The sequence below is a fragment of the Bos javanicus genome, chromosome 15, assembly GCF_032452875.1.
Source record: "Bos javanicus breed banteng chromosome 15, ARS-OSU_banteng_1.0, whole genome shotgun sequence".
Lineage (NCBI taxonomy): Eukaryota > Metazoa > Chordata > Mammalia > Artiodactyla > Bovidae > Bos > Bos javanicus.
In genome coordinates, this window is record NC_083882.1 from 83166132 (window position 1) to 83185657 (window position 19526).

At 43.8% G+C, this 19526-nt stretch overlaps 3 protein-coding genes across 3 annotated transcripts; all 3 read left to right on the plus strand.

Annotated features, from left to right (window-relative positions):
- The first annotated feature begins 2142 nt into the window (after positions 1-2142).
- On the plus strand, positions 2143-4027 carry LOC133261541 (olfactory receptor 4D6). The gene has a single exon (XM_061440007.1). The coding sequence runs from the start codon at positions 2382-2384 to the stop codon at positions 3408-3410; it is 1029 nt and encodes a 342-aa protein (XP_061295991.1). The 5' UTR covers positions 2143-2381; the 3' UTR covers positions 3411-4027.
- An 8481-nt stretch (positions 4028-12508) lies between these two features.
- Positions 12509-13444, plus strand: LOC133261137 (olfactory receptor 4D9-like). Its single transcript, XM_061439685.1, has one exon. The coding sequence runs from the start codon at positions 12509-12511 to the stop codon at positions 13442-13444; it is 936 nt and encodes a 311-aa protein (XP_061295669.1).
- A 2498-nt stretch (positions 13445-15942) lies between these two features.
- Positions 15943-16887, plus strand: LOC133261542 (zinc finger CCHC domain-containing protein 17-like). The gene has a single exon (XM_061440008.1). It carries the CDS (start codon positions 16048-16050, stop codon positions 16771-16773), a length of 726 nt encoding a protein of 241 aa, XP_061295992.1. The 5' UTR covers positions 15943-16047; the 3' UTR covers positions 16774-16887.
- The last annotated feature ends 2639 nt before the right edge of the window (positions 16888-19526 follow it).

The following is a 19526-nucleotide window of genomic DNA, read 5'->3' on the forward strand; positions in this document are numbered from 1 at the left end:
AATGGTATACATCTTTCCAGATTTCTTCTAGGCATGTAGTTTTTCTCCAAAAAATAAGATTATGTGATATATTCAGTGCTTCAACCTTTTATTAAAAAAGAATCTTACCACATCTAAGAATAAAGTTCTACATTATAAATTTGAATGGCTGCAAATATTGAATTACTCTATAGTGCCATAACTTATTGAACCAATTTCATAAATCAGATAGTAATTTAAACTAATCTCTTCTAAACTTCACTGTGATGACCTTTCTTTGTACTCATAACATTAAGCATTTTGTTTATTCACATTTTAGCATTAATTCCTGGAGTAGAATTTTTGACTCAAAAGATTTGCAGATTTTGTCTTGACACATGCTTCCAGAATGACCTCAGAAAGTGTGTCCCTGTATACATTCCTATTAACCATAGATGGAGGTGTCTCTTTCTCCATATCCATGCCAACAATGGATCACTTCTTCATAGGCCGATCTTCTAGATGAGAAGTGGTATCTCACCACACTTTTAATTTGTGCTTATTTGATGAATGGTATGACCAACTCTATTTCTCTCTGAATCATGACCCATTTTTATTTTAAAATATCTATTTCTTACTAAATGATTAGAACTCTATATATCTAAAACATTAAGCCTATTTTATTTATTTTTCACGTATACAAAACTTGTTTTCTCAAGTTTTTTATTTTCCAAAACATGGAAATTCCTTATTTTTTACTGGAGTCTAATTGCTTTACGATGTTGTGTTAGCTTCTGCTGTACAGCTATGTGAATCAGTTATCTGTATACGTATATCCCCTCCCGCTTGAGCCTCCCTCCCAGCCCCCATCCCACCCCTGTAGGTCATCACAGACCCTGAGCTGAGCCCCCTGTGTTATACAGCATCTTTCCACTAGCTATCTATTTTACACATGGTAGGGTATATATGTCAATACCACTCTCTCAATTCATCCTCATATTTTAATTAGCCAAATCTAATCATCTTCTTTGTAATGCTTACAAAGTTCTTCTCTTCCCCAAAAGTAAAACAAAAATTACTTAGACTTTATTCTAATATTTTAGCTTATTTTTTGATGTTTATGTTCTTAAGATGACAAAATCTTCAGTATTCCATCTCCCTAAGAAGTTAAAAAGTATTATCATTTACTTCAGCTCATAGTATCTACTTATAAAAAGAAATCAAGTATTCAAACACAAATACAATAGAGTTAGGCTGTTTGCTTCTTTCCCAGGTTCATAATTTATTGTACAGATTGAGTATCACCTAATGAGTTGACATTGGAACTTAACAGATGAGGTACAGTTTAGAATCTGTTTATCTTGCTTTCACAGCTGGAGTTTTTGTTTTAAATCTTAACTTGAAGAATAAGACTATCAAAGCTTAAGTATAAGACTATCAAAACAGTACCTCCATATGTGTGTGTGCATATATGTGCATGCATGCACGTGCGTGCATGCGCGTGCGTGCTCAGCCAGGTTCCTCTGTCCATGGGTTTCCCAGGGACGGATGCTGGAGTCAGTTGCTATTTCCTCCTCCAGGAGATTGAACCCATGTCTCCTGCATTGTAGGCAGATTCTCCATCACTTGAGTCATCAGGGAAGCCTCTTTCTGCACTTGACCAGTACACAATTCATTCTCCCTGTGAGAGTGTAAGAGATGCAAAAGTTTTTGATACCAGTGAAATGGACTGGGTATCTGCTTCTGGACTGCCACAGTTTCAAGCTTCCAGAAGGCACAGACTCGGGAGCTTGTGTCCTTCAGCGTAGGCAGCTGCCCCTCGGGCCCCTACGCTGTTTCTTTACAATATCTTCATCATCATTTAAAATTAGAAAATTAGCATATCCTTTGACCCAGTATGTCTATGTCTGGCTTTTCATAGGCACACAAAAATGGATTTACAAAACGTTGAGAGCAGCATTATTTGAAAATAGTAATTGGGGCCCAACCAAGCCAACTAAGGGCTTCCCGGGGGGTGCGTTGTAAAGAATCTGCCTGCAAAGCAAGAGACACAGGAGACGTGGGTTTGATCCCTGGGCTGAGGAGATCTCCTGGAGAAGGAACGGCAACCTTCTCCAGGATTCTTGCCTGCAAAATTCCATGACAGAGGAGTCTGGCTACAGTCCATGGGTCCAAAAGAATCGGACATGACTTAGTGACTGAGCCACAACTGTAGAGCACGCGCAACTCTGCTCAGTGTTAGGCGGCAGCCTGGATGGGAGGGGCCTTGAGGGTTGAATGAGTTGTTGTATATGCAGGGCTGAGTTCCTTTGCTGTTCACCTGAAACTATCACAACATCATTAATCGGCTACTCTCCATTACAAAATAAAAAGTTAAAAACAAGACAAAGCAAAAAAAAAAAAAAAAACACACTATGTGATCAATGATGTTGCTGCCTCAGGGCACCATGCTGCTCACCCTGACGTATCTTTTCCAAAGGGAGACCTGGGAGAGCGTGCTCTCCATCATGGGCCAGAGCAACCACACCAACGTGAGGGAGTTTGTCTTCCTGGAACTCACTCACTTCCGGGAACTGGAGCTGTTCCTGTTTGTCATCTTCCTAGCTGTATACGTCACAACCGTGCTGGGCAATGCCCTCGTCGTGGTGACCATCACCTGGGAGTCCCACCTCCACACCCCCATGTACTTTCTCCTGCGGAACAAATCAATCCTGGACATCGTCTTTTCATCCGTCACCGTTCCCAAGTTCCTGGTGGATCTCTTATCAGAGAGGAAAACCATCTCCTACAATGGCTGCATGGCACAGATCTTTTTCTTCCACTTTGCTGGAGGGGCGGATATTTTTTTCCTGTCTGTGATGGCCTGGGACAGATATCTCGCAATCTCCAAGCCCCTGCATTACGTGACCATCATGAGGAGAGAGGTGTGGGTGGGCTTGGTGGTGGCTTCCTGGGTGGGTGGTGCTTTGCACTCCACTGTCCAGATTATCCTGATGCTTCCGCTCCCTTTCTGTGGCCCCAGCACCCTGGATGCCTTCTACTGCGACGTGCCCCAGGTGGTTAGACTGGCTTGCACCGACACCTTTGCTCTGGAGCTCCTCCTGATCTCTAACAACGGGCTGGTGACCCTGCTGTGGTTCCTCCTGCTCCTGGGGTCCTACACCGTCACCCTGGTCACGCTGCGATCCCATGTTGGGGAGGGCCGGAGCAGAGCTGTCTCCACCTGCACCTCCCACGTCCTGGTGGTGACTCTTCACTTCGTGCCCTGTGTTTACATCTACTGCCGGCCCTTTATCACGCTGCCCGTGGACACAGCTGTGTCCATCAATAACACGGTCGTCACCCCCATGCTGAACCCCGTGATCTACACCCTGAGAAACCAGGAGATGAAGGCAGCCATGAAGAGGCTGCAGAGGAGGCTTGGGCCTTTTGAGAGCAATAAACTCAGATGAGCCGTCAGATTGAGACCCGAAATCTAATGTGAGCCTAGTTTGAGGTTTTCTCAGACTACGAGCCTGGGAATCAGAGACAGCTAGTCTTTGTCCACTGCCATTTCTGCATATCCCCACAGCCACTAAGCTCTGTTAGACAGACTGACTCGAAGAACAAAAGGGAGGGATGAGATTGAACACCACAGCCACTAAGCTCTGTTAGACAGACTCGAAGAACAAAAGGGAGGGATGAGATTGAACACCACAGCCACTAAGCTCTGTTAGACAGACTCGAAGAACAAAAGGGAGGGATGAGATTGAACGTCCTCTCTCGGGCTGGGGATGGGGGAGAAGTATGTGGTATAAAGCTGAAATCAATAACCCAAGTGCTATCTGTCCTCACTTTTACCATTTGTGGTTTGGAAATAACGCTGTCTACTTACAAGGTGGTTTCGAGGATGAAACGTGATGAATGTGGAGAGGATTATGGTTGTAAAGGCGCACACGACTCCTGGCATTAATCAGGCATACAGTCTATGTTCCCTATGATCTGCATCTCTGTTGCCAAATATGCCTGTGCTGCATGTATGCGTACTAAGTCACTTCAGTCATGTCCCACTTTTTCGACCCTATGGACCGTAGGCTGCCAGGCTCCTCTGTCCATGGGATTCTCCAGGCAAGAATCCTGGAGTGGGTTGCTAGGGGAATATTCCCAACCCAGGGATTGAACCCATGTCTCTTATGTCTCCAGATGTGTGTGTATATATATATATAGCTTCCCAGGTGGCACTCGTGGTAAAGAACCCACCTGCCAATGCAGGAGACACAAGAGAGGAGGGTTCAATTCCTGGGTCCGGAAGATCCCCTGGAGGAGGGCAGGCAACCCACTCCAGGATTCTTGCCTGGAGAATCCCATGGACAGAGGAGCCTGGGGGGCTACAGTCCATGGGGTCACAAAGAGTTGGGCACAACTGAAGCGACTTAGCACACACTTAGAATGTGGATGCATGTATTTCTCATATTTTCTCTCTAATGACTGCTATTTCCAGTTGATTATTAAAGTAATCACTTTTTGATTTACTATTGTAAGTACAGAATCTTCAATATATTTCACCAATTAGAGAAAAGAGAAGAAATATATTTTGGGTCAGATGTATGCATGAACTAATCTAGAAATAGACCAAATATTCCCTGTCCTCCGGTTCTTTCTACTTTTTTACATTGAAATTAGTCTCAAAAGGACTTGAATAGTTTGGGGATGTATCTGCACAAAATGCGCTTTTATTTTATGTTGTCCTGAGCTTCCTTCTTCCTTCCATCCCCACTTTCCATTTCACCCCCAGAGCTCTCAGAGCTGGAGCAAACCTGTAGTTTTCATCTACATATGCACAGACAATTTAGGACAAATCCGTGTGGCATAAAAAAAAAAAAAAAAATTACCTAAGAGGTAACGTTTGACTCACTCAAGGCCCATTTTGTGTACCAGGAAAGGAAAAAAAATACAACATATGGTATACAGAGCCATTTAAGAATAGCCACTGGGTCTGTGTTATAAACCTCCTCTCTTCCAAGAATAGGATTCCAAGAAAGTAGATATATAAGGAGACAATAAATCTCCTTTCTGTTTATACACTCACATCAAATCCCACCCTTCTACCTCCAGCAGTCATTCAGAAATAGACCAGTAAGTTCATGTGTACCCACAAACCATGGGCACCAAGGGGCGGGGAGGCGGGGTAAACTGAGATCCGGACCGCCATGCCTACTACGTGTAAAATGGATGACTAATGAGAAGTTAACTAACAAGAACCGACTGTACAGCACAAGGAACTCTAGTCGATGTGGTTAGGGTTAGGGTTATCCTTTTTGTTACCACATTGAGTAGAGTTTATATATACACACACACACAGGTGGCTGATTCCCTTTGCTGTGCAGCAGGAACTAACACAACATTGTAAAACAACTAAACATCAATTTAAAAAAAAATAGGCCAAGGGAAATAAGGAAGCTGAGGAAATTGCAACACACAGCAATTTTTTGCAAATGTTTATGATCAGTTAATATTTAGCTAAAAAGGTCCTCATAGATGACCACACATCTGTGATCTTCTCTGAGTCTTACAAGACAGACACATTAGGCCAGGAATCTGCCGGGGACCAGCCCCGGCTGATCCAGGATATTCGAAGGAGAGACGGCGTAGGCGAAGATCAGGAAACAACTGCTTGATTAAACGTTAATTAAGGATATAAAGAGTAATAGAATGAGGTATAGCTCAGTGAGGAAATTCAGTGGAGAAAAGAGGCTGAAATAAGGATAGCTCAGGGAGGAAATTCAGTGGAGAAAAGAGGCTGAATAATTCAGCCAGAAGGTAAGAGAAAGAACGACATGGTGAGACCAAGTTTTGGTGAACAAGGCCCGCACTTTATTTTCCAAAGTAGTTTTTATACCTTAAGTTATGCATAGAGGATAATGGGGGAAGGGGTAGAGTCAGGCAGCAAGCCAGGCTTTCTTCCTGCAAACTTATCATATGCAAAAGCTTAGGTGATTTGCATCATCTTCTGGCCCGGAGGCCTGTTAACATTTTAAGACACTTTCTTCAGAAAACTTATTTTTCTCTAAAGGTGATTGGTCAGGAGCCACCCTCCAAAAGCATTAGATAAAGTTGCATTCCTACAGAGCAAAGGTGTGGTGGGCTATAACAAGAAAAAGAATTAACTCAAGGGTCCCAGGTTACAAACATTAAAGCTACTACTTACACCAATTATATTAATCAATACACTGCCAGGGACACAGCAGGTAAGGGATATGGAAACTTAGCAGCAAACATTGGCCCAACAAATGAAAAACCCTTCACCAATACAATTTCTAATCAATCTTTTAACTGCTCAAAGGAATCTGTATTTAGACAGTTTAGAACATCTCATGCCTCTCACAGTTGGGAGGCTCTGAGCAATCACATGTGGCCAGAAAAAATCTATTCAGGCAGGCTAGAGGACTTCCAAAGGAGTTTGTAGGTTGAAACACTGTCACACCCAGGAATTATTAACTGGAGCTGTAAGCTAACTCTTTTTCAGAGAGAGGTAGTGGGGGACAGCCCCCCGTAAAGTCAGAGGTGTAGGTGAGAGCACAAAGCAGAAAGTAGGCAGACTCTGGTTTTGGGGGTAGACTGCTCGAGAATTTCCAGGGAGACTCCTGAGGCTTGATCCCGCCTTTGCGTATGCCAAGCCTCCTTCCTCATGACCTTTGCCAGGGACGGAGCTCGCTCCCCGCAGGAATCCTAATCATACTGCCAGTGCTTCTCAAGCTTTCTAAAATTATTGCCCCTTAAAAGAGCTTTTTTAGATATTTTTCCTAATTACTCTCCCTCAAGAAAATTTAATATCAAAGACACACCATACCTCTTTTTGTGTTCTGAGGTTGTCTGAAGAAGCACACCTCACTAAAACATCCAAGATTTTTTTGGCTCTCAAGAACCAATTTTTGCCCCCATGGGCATCATACCCACATTGAGAATGAATGATCCTATGACATTAGTTGTTGTTCAGTCACCCAGTCGTGTCTGACTCTTTGCGACCCCATGAACCACAGCACGCCAGGCATCCCTGTCCATCACCAACTCCTGGAGTTTACTCAAACTCATGTCCATGAAGTCGGTGATGCCATCCAACCATCTCATCCTCTGTCGTCCCCTTCTCCTCCCACTTTCAATCTTTCCCAACATCAGGGTCTTTTCTGATGAATCAGCTCTTCGCATCAGGTGGCCAAAGTATTGACATTATACCTTTATATAAATGTTTCCCCAAAACTTGGAGACTCACACAATATTAACGTATGTAGAGTTATGTTGTCTGGGGTCTTGCAAGATTTTGGAAGGCATAGAAATTGGACATTTTCGTGTATGTGCGGACTTATGTGCAGTAATGACTTGGAAACTGTATAATAAGGCCCACTGGAACTCCAACAGTAGCAGAAGAATGTCCATTCTGTTTCCACACTCACATCCAATAAAACTCCCTTTACTAATTCTCAAATCAAGCTTGGTCCTGAGGGACTAGTGAGCTCAGCAGGGGCACTTTGGGAGAAGGAGAAGAGCCGTGATGACGTGACTCCTTGAGGCTGCCTTTCCCAGCATGAAGGTTGAAGAGAAGAGGTTGACGTCCAGAATAACTAACCTTCTAACGTGCTGTTTCCCCAGCCGCATAGACACTGAGACCCAGCCGCCAAGTCTCAGAATGTGCGGATTCCCGCCTGGACGCTGAAGGACTTAGGTAAGGACATCGAGCTGCCGGGGTGTGACGCACTGTGGATTACAGATGAGCATGCAAAATATACCTCGTGTATCATATGCTGCGAAAAGAGCTGAAAACTCTAGGGACCAAAAACAAGTGATATTAAATATTGGGAAAGCAGGAGTCTCTTCCTAAGAAGCTACAGAGATGGAGTCAGCTTGGTAAGAGAGAAAGCAGTTTGTATTTGATGGAATGACTGAGCTGCATAGAAGGAGTAGAATTTTTTCCAGCTTAGGGTCTGTCCATAGGGATCCATGTGGATCATAGATTCCACAACATGGGTGCTTCCTTTAAAAAGGTGATCTTAACCCCAAATTCTCAAAAAACCATGGAGGTTTCAAAGGCAACCTCGTATCTGTACGTTCCCTGTGACTCAATGGGTCTGTTTTGTCTTCCATGGAGGTTTCAAAGGCAACCTCGTATCTGTACGTTCCCTGTGACTCAATGGGTCTGTTTTGTCTTTGCTCCAGAGGCAGTTTTATTTCCAAACCTGATGACTCAGCACTAAAGCCTCTGTCTGTCTAATTCACACAAGTTCATTGGAACAATAATAAGCAAGTTGGTTCAAAGAGAAGCCATTCTATTGAATAGCATTTTGCTGAGTGACTAACACACACACACACACACACACACACACACACACACCCTCATAAGTAACCCTTCAGGGAAGGTACTGTTTGTTTGGATTGGCAGAGGCAGTGGGGTGGGAGAAACAAGTGGCTGGAATGCCTATTACTGGAACGTCCTGGGTAATTTACACAAAGATAGTCATAGTTTATTCCTTGTGCTACCCATTGAAGTAAGTGTTCTGCTTCCCCGTTTACAGGGGGGAAAATCAAAGGAAAGTAAAGGACTTGCTCCAAGTGACAAAGGAGGAAGTGGTAGAATTCCAGTCCTGATGCTCCTCCAAAGCTCTTAAGACTGTCTTACACTGCATCACTTGGAGAAGGAAATGGCAACCCACTCCAGTGTTCTTGCCTGGAGAATCCCAGGGACTGGGGAGCCTGGTGGGCTGCGGTCTATGGGGTCGCACAGAGTTGGACACGACTGAAGCGACTTAGCAGCAGCAACACTGCATCACACTGGATGGTACATAACACTGCATCATTCTAGACTGCTCTTACATTCTCAAACTGCGGCGCAGAGGCACAGAGAGGCCACAGAACTCTCTCAAGGTCACAGAGCTATTTTATAGCCTGGAGCAGAAAACAAATCTCTCTATCCCTAAGGCCAAGTCAAAGACATTAACAAAGGGTTTCTTATATTTGTCTAGATCCTTTTTGCTCATTCACACACAATCTGATGCCAAGGCTTGTAAATCAGGATGTGCACTTACCAGTGAAGTTTATTCATTAATTAAAAAAAAAAAAAAAACTACTGAGCACCTAACATGTGACCCAGACTAAGGAAAGCTTTGATGACATTAGGATAAATGAAATACTGAGCAGACAGGATGGACTTGAGATATAACAAGGAAATATACTGAAGTGAGGAGAGACAGAAGAAATTAGATGGAATACCTGTTATAGGTGCCAGAAGAGAAGTCAGTGCAGGGAATTATGCGTCATAAAAGGACATCAGGAAAATGTTCACAGAAGAGGAGACTCTGGACCTGAGTGTTGAAAGATTGGTTTGGTTCAGTCGCTCAGTCATGCCCCACTCTTTGCGACCCCATGGACTGCAGCGTGCCAGGCTTCCCTGTCCATCACCAGCTCCTGGAGTCTGAAAGATCACTGCTCATCAATGAGAAGATCATGAGAGTGGGAGGGCATGGTAGGTGGGGAGAACAAGAGGAACACAGATCCAAAACTGTGGGCCTTCCCTTCTAGTAATACCAGTCCTTCGAAATCGTCTCTGACGTCACCTCCTCCAAGAAATCTCCCCTAACACATTGAAAGTGATGCTCTGTGTTGTAGACTGCAGGATATAGATTTCCTTTGCCTACGAGGGCATGAATTTCCCTTGAAATACATAAACTATTTGTTAATTTCTAAACACTTCATCTTTTTCCGTGCTCAGCCTTCTTAGAAGACTTTGGATTTGAGTTTATATTCCAAAATGTGGCAAAAAGCATGCATCATGCAGTTCTTTTACTTTTTCCTCAAGTACTTGTCCTCTGAGATTTGGAAATATTTTCCTCATTCTCTTATTCTCTTCCCTAAGACCACATGGCCCTCACCTCCGACTGACCTTGACATTTGCAGGTTAAAGGCAACACTGTAACAGACAAGACGGGATTTAAAACAGCGATGATTTAGGGAGAGGAAATCTGATTTGTATGTGTGCTGGCTTTTGCAAGCTAATCTGAAGTTTTACTCACAGGGCTTCGCCAAGATTTAATAAAATCCTGTCATCACATTTAGGTTTCAGCTTTAGACGCTTGTTAAATGTTGTAGAATAATTCAGAGCTGATTTCGTTTTTCGGAGTTTGAAAGTCTGTATAATTTGAGAGTTTTTGGTGGTCAGAAAAGGATATACACTTCTCTGATAATAGGAAATAAAAGTGGGTAAATTAAAAGTATCTTACTGATTTTTTTTTATAAAGTTGTGGGCCAGAAAGTGTTTGCATAATGTTTAAAGCTCTGAAAAAATAAGCAAATAAATAAAGACCTGAAATAGGATCAAAGGAAACAGAGCACAAGATAATAATTAAGGTGGGAAAAAGTCTTGGATGCAATAAGAGGAGTTTAATCCTTATCCTGTAATAATCTATAAGGGAAAAGAATCTGAAAAAGAATAAACAGATAGATAGATGTATAACTGTGTCACTTTGCTGTACAGCTAACACTAACACAACCTTTGTAAATCAACTATACTTCAATAAAAAGAAAAAGAGAGGAGTTTGATCTTTATTCTGTTTACAATAGAGAGCCATTGAAAATTTTCAAACAAAAGAATAAAAAGAGAGAAGTCACTCAGTGGTGTCCGACTCTTTGCAACCCCATGGACTGTAGCCTACCAGGCTCCTCTGTCCATGGGATTTTCCAGGCAAGAATACTGGAGTGGGTCGCTATTTCCTTCTCCAGGGGATCTTCCCGACCCAGGGATCAAACCAAGATCTCCCACAAAGGAATAAATGAGCCCATTTGTGACTTATAAATATTTATGTATTAATATTTCTTGAAACAATAAAGAGGATGAATTAAAGACAGCTACACCAAAGAAAAGACCAGTTAGGGAATTCCTGCAACAATCTAAGCAGAAATGATAAGGGTTTAACTGAGGATGAAGTTAAGGGAATGCATGAGAGACATGAAGAAAGTAGCATTTTCAGAAGAGATTCGACAAAGTGTCTAAATTCCTTGCAGGATGGGTGACTCAGGTAAGTCTCTTGGATAAAATGTGCTACTTAATCAGTACATGCTGTAAAGGTGACCATCCCCACAAAGACTGAATCAACTGGGAAAACAAAGTGAAAGCCGCGCAGTCGCGTCAGACTCTTTGCTGCCTCGTGCACTGTGCAGTCCATGGGATTCTCCAGGCCAGAATACTGGAGTGGGTTGCCATTCCCTTCGCCAGGGGATCTTCCCAACCCAGGGATCGAACCCAGGTCTCCCATACTCCAGGAGGATTCTTTACCATCTGAGTCACCAGATAAGACCAACAAGTAGCCATATCCTCCAGAGCAAATGAGAGGCAACATATGTTTTTTATTTATCCACATAATTTCTCAAGGCTCTGAAAGCTGGTTTCAACACAAACCAAGCGTGAGGCATCTCAGCTGGGCATCCCTGGGCATAGGGACCACCTATGTCTATGGTGGTTTCAGATAACTCAGCTAAGGCTGAGGATGGCTTTTTTCTCAAAGGCTGAGTTAACTATTCTCAATTTTTTTAACTGATTTTTATTTTTGGCTGTGCCGGCTTCGTTGCTGTGCGGGCATGTCTGTAGTTGCGGTGGGCGGGGACTACTCTTGGCTGCGGGGCGTGGCTTCTCCTGGCGTGGAGCAGGGGCTCCAGGGTGCTCAAGCCTCAGGAGCACGTGGGCTCATTGGTTGCAGTTCCCAGGCTCTAGCGCACAGGCTCGATAGTTGTGGCTCCGGTTCATGAAGATACAGGGAATCCACAACTGCTTATAGGAAACCTTCCTTAAGTTCCTTTCCTCAGAAACTTCTAGAATCAACTTGAACAGAACCCAAAGACTCCCCACTGAAGACAAGAGGGAAACAAGCCTACCACCTGTACTAGTCGGGGAGCTGAAGCAAGTAGAAACGAGTGATTTTTCCAGGTAACAGAGCAAGTTCATGTAGAATAAGATATGTGATTTTTTAATTTACTCTTTTGATGTGTGCACACTGCTGATTACTTTCTTTCTTTATTTCTGGCTGCACTGGGTCTTCATTATTGCCTGTGGGCTGTCTAGTTGCAGAGAGTTTCTCTCAGGCTTCTCATTGCAGTGGCTTCTCTCCTCCTAGAGCACAGGCTGTAGGCGCATGGGGTTCAGCAGTTGTGGCCCATCGGCTCAGTTGCTTTGTGGCATGTGGAATCTTCCAGGAACAGGGATCGAACTCATGTGCCCTGCATTGGCAGATGGATTCCCATCCTGTCTGCCACCAGGAAAGTCCAAGATACATGGTCTTTTTTCATTGTGTATGTCCAATTTCTGCATAACAGGTAAAACTTTGCTTGATTTAATTTTCTCAGTAATGTCATTGTTTCCTTCAAAGCTGTACGTGTGTGTTAGTCACTCAGTCGCATCCAACTCATTGTGACCCCAAGGACTGTAGCCCGCCAGGTTCCTCTGTCCATGGGATTCTCCAGCAAGAATACTGGAGTGGGTTGCCATTCTCCTCTCCATCAAAGCTGTACCTGGAGGAATAAATGTCCTCCAATGGCCTTGAAAAATCACACCAGGGTGTCGGAATTTATCTTCTGTGGACTTACCCGATCTCAAGAGCTGAGTGCACTCCTATTTTTCCTTTTATCTATAGTTTATGTAACAACTGTGTTTGCAAATGTTGCCATCATGGTCACTGTGAGCTGCGAGTCTCGCCTCCAGACCCCCATGTACTTCCTGCTCCGCAACCTCTCCGTCTTGGACATCTGCTTCTCCTCCATCACCGCCCCCAAGGTCCTGGTGGACCTTCTTTCGGAGAGAAAGACTATCTCCTTCCGTGGCTGCCTCACGCAGATGTTTTTCTTCCACCTCCTCGGGGGCGCAGACATCTTCTCTCTCTCAGTGATGGCCTTTGACCGCTACGTAGCCATCTCCAAGCCCCTGCACTACGTGACCATCATGAGTCGGGGGCGGTGCATTGGGTTGATAGTGGCCTCCTGGGCGGGGGGCTTCGTCCACTCCATCGTGCAGATCTCCCTGTTGCTCCCCCTCCCCTTCTGCGGACCCAACATTGTGGACGGTTTCTACTGCGACGTCCCCCAGGTCCTCACACTCGCCTGCACAGACACTGCTGTCCTTGAGCTCCTGATGATTTCCAACAATGGCCTGGTCACCACCCTGTGGTTCGTCCTGCTTCTTGTGTCCTACACAGTCATCCTGATGATGCTGAGGTCTCACTCTGGGGAGGGCAGGAGGAAAGCCATCTCCACCTGCACTGCCCACATCACAGTGGTCACCCTGCACTTCGTGCCCTGCATCTACGTCTACGCCCGGCCCTTCTCTGCCCTCCCCATGGACAGAGCTGTCTCCATCACCTTCACTGTCATCATTCCTGTCCTGAACCCCCTGATCTACACCCTGAGGAACCAGGAGATGAAGGCAGCCATGAGGAGACTGAAGAGGAGATTCATGCTTTCTGAAAGGGGATAGTCTCCTTATAGATTGTGGATCAAGATGTAAGTATATAGTTGAAATATTTTCTTAAAATATTAGCTGTCGTATTCAGGGGCTCAACTGTACATAGACAATTAACTAGACCAGGATGGCACAGGTACAAAGGACCAGGGACCTGGAACACCTGTATCGGAAAGGAACGCCAGCAGGAAGTTACGGCAAAGAACCTAGTTCTTGAAGAGTAATTGACAACAAGCCAGGCGCAGATGCGGACTGTGCTAGAGATGGGTGTCCAGACAAAGGGTGAGAGACAGCACTCTGACACCCAGGCAGGCAGTAGGCCGCCGGGGCCTCTGTCCCAACAAAGCAGGGGCACAGCTGCTGGGTCCCAGGCAGTAGGCCGCCGGGGCCTCTGTCCCAACAAAGCAGGGGTACAGCTGCTGGGTCCCAGGCAGTAGGCCGCCGGGGCCTCTGTCCCAACAAAGCAGGGGCACAGCTGCTGGGTCCCAGGCAGTAGGCCGCCGGGGCCTCTGTCCCAACAAAGCAATCTATCTGTCCCAACAAAGCATATGGTCCCAGTGCAACGATAGTTCCCTATGACTATCTCCTAAGCATATGCTAGGTACCAAACTCTGCATGGGGACATCCTTCTCTATCATTTCTGTTCTATCAGCAACTTTGGGCCTACTCTTTCGATCAGCTCATCTATAAAATATACTGGCACAGCCCCCCACAACCATCTGTTACATGTAAAGGGTTTTAGTTTTGAAGGATCTCCATTGCCTGCCACTCTCTGTGACTTTGTCAGACTTAGACGTGACCTGGGACTCACACCGTCTGATTTGGTGAAGTGGCCACATGTAAGTGCAGCCAGTGGGACTGCCTGCCCTACTGCCCACAACACTGCCTCGGGCATAAGCCAGTTTGGTTGAAAAAAGAAAAATTCATATCCAAGCCAATAAATGCTTTTATTTTTCCTGTGTGTACCTGCTTACCATTTCCCTTATTGCAGTGTTTTAAAAATTCCATAAAACTTCAAATTAGTACATCTAATTCTCCTTTATATTCTCAGGGTCTAAAATAGTGTCTGACCCATAAAAGCTTTAAATAAGTGTTTCAAATACTTGGAAAGGGATTAAATGAATGTATGTAAGAATTTGATACCAAATTCTACTTAACCTTGGTTTTTTTAGTATTTAAAGATGACATTACTTCTTCAGGGACTTCCCTGGTGGCCCAGTGGTTAAGAATTCTCACTTCCACTGCATAGGTTTGATAGGGGGCATAGGTGTGATCCCTGGTTGGGAATCTGATCCCACATGTCATATGACGCAGCCAAAAAAAAATAAAAGATAAAGTAACATTGACTTTACTTCTTGAACAGATGCTCCTTCATGGAAGTCAAAGGAAAAGGAAATGATTGAATCAGAGTGTACTATGATCTTGCACTCTAAGCTTTATACAGGCCCACATCCCTTTATTTTAATTTACTAGGGCCAGGTAGATTTTCCAATTTCTAATTTCTTAAAGTCTAGAAAGATCACACAGTGCATGTATTGTAGATTACACCGTTTCTCCTATGTCGTACCAAGTGAATTGTTTCTACTTCATGAAATGAGACATAGGTGGAACTTCAAGTATTTTCTATAGCAACTATACTTACCATATTTTAATTGAAACTGTCATCCACTGTAAAATACATTTGCCACTCTAATAACAGCTAGGTAGTAAAAAAGAAGAGCTACCATATTACACACAATCATTGATTTTAAGATGCATCTTAATTTCAGAGACATTTAAATGTGAAGGAAAGAAAAAATTCATCTTAGAATTTAACAAACTCAGTATTCAAAAATACAAAATAATCAGTCCCTGTCTCATGCACGCACATACATACACACATACACTTTCCCCAAGAGAGACAGATATAAAGCAAACAAGTTTTATTTTGCCAATCCTGTTTTAGGAGCACAAAAAACTGCCATTAATTCAGTAGTACAAAACAGACTGTTTCTAACCAAATTCTGACCACCTATAACACATTTATTAAACCTTTCCCCGGTATTTATGCTTCCCTGGGAGCTTAGAGGATAAAGCGTCTGCCCACAATGCGGGAGACCTGGGTTCGAACCCTGGGTAGGGAAGATCCCCTGGAGAAGGAAATAGCGACCCACTCCAGTATTCTTGCCTGGAAAATCCCATGGACGGAGGAGCCTGATAGGCTATAGTCCATGGGGTCGCAAAGAGTCGGACACGACTGAGCGACTTCATTTCACTTCGCTTCATAACACATTTATTATTATGGGCATTATGTTTACATATTATTTATATTTGTTTCTTAGTATTGAAATAAATTGTGAAACTCCAGTGTTTCCTCACTTTAGGGCCCAAAGACACTGCCACCTCAGCTCCTCACTGTGGAAGTCGGGAAGACACTTCTCTTATCTTACGGAAGCCTGATAAGATATTCCCTTCTAGGAAAGAGCCTACTATCCCCAAAGACCCAGGCACATTCAAGGGTTACACTTCTGGGTTTTGGTGTTTCGCGCAATGCTGCGAGGGGAAGACCAGAAGCTGACAACGAAACACTTCAATTAGCTTTAGCAGAAGAGAAATGGAGGGACCATAGAGCATTAAGGATGAATTCAGGAAGACCCGAGACCATGGAGAACTTGCCTGCTCTCTACACTATTTTCCAAGGAGAGGTTGCTATGGTCACAGACTATGGAGCCTTTATCAAAATCCCAGGCTGTCGGAAGCAAGGTCTGGTCCATCGAACTCACATGTCATCCTGTCGCGTGGATAAGCCCTCTGAGATAGTAGATGTTGGCGACAAAGTGTGGGTGAAACTTATTGGCCGAGAGATGAAAGATGATAGGATAAAAGTATCCCTCTCCATGAAGGTTGTCAACCAAGGGACTGTGAAGGACCTTGATCCCAACAACGTTATCATTGAGCAGGAAGAGAGGCGGAGGTGGTCCTTCCAGGATTACACAGGGCAGAGGATCACCCTCGAGGCTGTCCTGAACGCCACCTGCAAGAAGTGTGGCTGTAAAGGCCACTTTGCAAAGGATTGTTTCATGCAACCAGGTGGGGCCAAGTATTCTCTGATACCTGATGAGGAAGAGGAGAAAGAAGAGCCAAAGTCAGCCGAGTTTGAAAAGCCTGACACCACGAGAAATTCTTCTAGAAAAAGAAAGAAAGAAAAGATGAAAAAGAAACATAGAGACAGGAAGTCATCTGACTCTGACAGCTCAGACTCTGAGAGTGATACAGGCAAGAGGGCAAGGCACACGTCAAAGGACAGCAAGGCAGCAAAGAAGAAGAAAAAGAAGAAGAAGCACAAGAAGAAGCACAAGGAGTGAGATCGGAGCGTGGAGAGGGTGGTTGAGAGAAGGAATCCGGAGCCTGTGCTTTGAAGCCCTGGCTCCTAGAAAGACTCCGTAGTGAGAATATGGCCTCCCCCCCCCTTCTCTCCCATGGGAGATGGCGTCCCCTTGTGCCACAGGCAAGTCTGGGAGTTACGTATCAAAAGCTTCTGCCTGAATGAGTTGTTCCCTTCTCACTCTTGGGCCCTTTGCAAGTGACCCCTGCAGCTCTCCCATTCATTCACCCAACTTCATTCAGCGGGAGGTCGTAGTACCCTCTCCAGCTGCCACTGCCAGAGCCGATCCCTGTACAGGAGTCCAGGCGAGAGCCACAGGAACTGCTGTGGGGGTGAGTCTGGCTGTAGCTGAACAGAGTGATTGGCCCCTGCCTATTGGCCTACCTCCCTGGCCTGACTGGTGGATGGTCTCTGTGACATCCAGCACACGGGCAGGGGGAGACTGGCAGTGTGAGGGGGAACATGGTAAGAAGTGGTGCTCACTTGCTCCATCCCCCCGACATGATTCTGCTGTGTTAGAAGTGACAGCCAGTGGTCACAGCCAGAAAAACATTGTTTGCAGTGACTCAGCTTGTTTGTGACATTCCCACAGACCACTGAACCAGACAGCTCAAGCCGAAATCATTGCTTTACTTTGTATTTACTACAGCGTGAGTGAACTGCTTCCATTTCAGGTTTCTGCTTAAATTCCTGGTACTAAATGGAAGAAAGAAAAAAAAGAGTTATACTTCTTTGGTGGAACAAATAAATACATGCTATGAACTTGTAGCCTACTGAAGAAAAGAGGACTCAACGCACTGAAAACTTACAGGATGGAAAAGACCATATAATTTCCATAGGAAATACAGTTAATAAAAAATGGGCTAAAAGAGAAAACACCTTAGCAAATCAATAATTATAGATGAACTGAAAAAATTGCCAAAGACAGATCCTTTGAAAAAATTTTAGATCCAAATAACTTTGTGGATGATTTCCAATAAATATTCAAGGATCCAGTAATTCCAGTTTTATTGTAAATTTTAGAGCACTTCTTAATACAGTCTATAAGGATACCATAACCCTATTGACCGGAGAAGGCAATGGCACCCCACTCCAGTACTCTTGCCTGGAAAATCCCATGGACAGAGGAGCCTGGCAGGCTGCAGTCCATGGGGTCACTAAGAGTCAGACACAACTGAGCTACTTCACTTTCACTTTTCACTCTCATGCATTGAAGAAGGAAATGGCAACTCACTCCAGTGTTCTTGCCTGGAGAATCCCAGGGACAGGGGAGCCTGGTGGGCTGCCGTCTATGGGGTCGCACAGAGTCGGACACAACTGAAGTGACTTAGCAGCAACCCTACTGACAAACTATACAATGGCATCTAATTGATCTAATTATATCATATATCTAATGTAGGTAAACACACCAATCACATCTTTAGAGACAGATGTAAAATTCTTGTAAAATATTAGCAAGTTCCACAGCAATGCATTATGTAATAACAGCAAGGTCCAGTGGAATTTATTCCAGTTTCAAAAGAAATATTAATATAATTCACTGCATATGAAAAGGTGCAATTATTTCAGTGGCTCAGAAAATACTCATCATAAATCAGCCCACATCCCTGGAAAGCAAAACATACTTAAGAAGCCAGGAATTGAAAGAAAAAAAAAAAAGTGACCACCTCAATAAAGAATATTAACAGGAACTATGTAGCAAGTATTATGTGTGTGCTCACTCTTGGGGTCCCACAGACTGTAGGCCACCAGGCTCCTTGGAACTGTCCTTGGAATTCTCTGTCCTTGCAATTCTCTAACCAGGGGATCTTCCCCACCCGGGAATCAAACCCAGGTCTTCTGCATTGCAGTTAGATTCTTTACCATCTGAGCCACCAAAATTGTTAACTGACAAAAAGCCTGAAGGAAGATAACTACCAGATTAAGACTGTCTGGGTTTGTGAAATATTATTAAAAGATCCAACCCCATGGATTCAGTAACCTCTTTTTTTTTTTTTTTTTGAAGGCTTATTGAAAATATCAACTATTTGGGTACCTGATTTTAAAAATAAATCTAATGTAAAGGCTCGTCCACAGGCAAAGTGGGCCTTCTTGTACTCCAGCCAGCAGCTGTGGGGCACCACTACAAGCCCTGGTAGCTGTCATGGCCTTTCATTAAGAGGCCTCATGTTCTGAACACAGGTACGCTTTAGTTTAGGTAGACATTAAGATTTAGTTCTGAAATCTGAGGATACAGTCCACAAGATAAAATCATAGTGTTTTCTTCTATTACAAAGATCCAGTATGATAACTCCTCCATATTAAACTACCTTTCCAGACATGCAGAAATTATGCTTGCAAGAACACAGAACAAAATTGCTCAGAACGTTTAAAACTCATATTTGAAAAGCAGTTCACAATATTCCATCTAAATTGCACAGAAGACCCCAGTGATCACTAGGAAATCTACCAGTCCAATTTTTCCAACCCAAGCAGGTCTGAATATTATACTTAATGACTAAATATTAAAACAGTTTTTATTACTGTCCTTAATAGAGGATAATACCTGCTATCACCACTAATATTAATTATTGCACTTCAATTCATTTACAACTCAAAAACACAAGAAAAATGACAAAGCATAAAAATGTGGGAAAATTGGGGGGGGTTATTATTCTCAGATATTAAGATGATACACCACAAGTTCTGTAAGGAATTCACTGAAATATTATTGAAAATAACAAAAGAATTCAA

Coding starts and splice junctions, on each gene's coding strand:
- LOC133261137 (XM_061439685.1), top strand. CDS start 12,509: ATGGCCTTGAAAAATCACACCAGGGTGTCGGAATTTATCTTCTGTGGA.
- LOC133261542 (XM_061440008.1), top strand. CDS start 16,048: ATGAATTCAGGAAGACCCGAGACCATGGAGAACTTGCCTGCTCTCTAC.
- LOC133261541 (XM_061440007.1), top strand. CDS start 2,382: ATGATGTTGCTGCCTCAGGGCACCATGCTGCTCACCCTGACGTATCTT.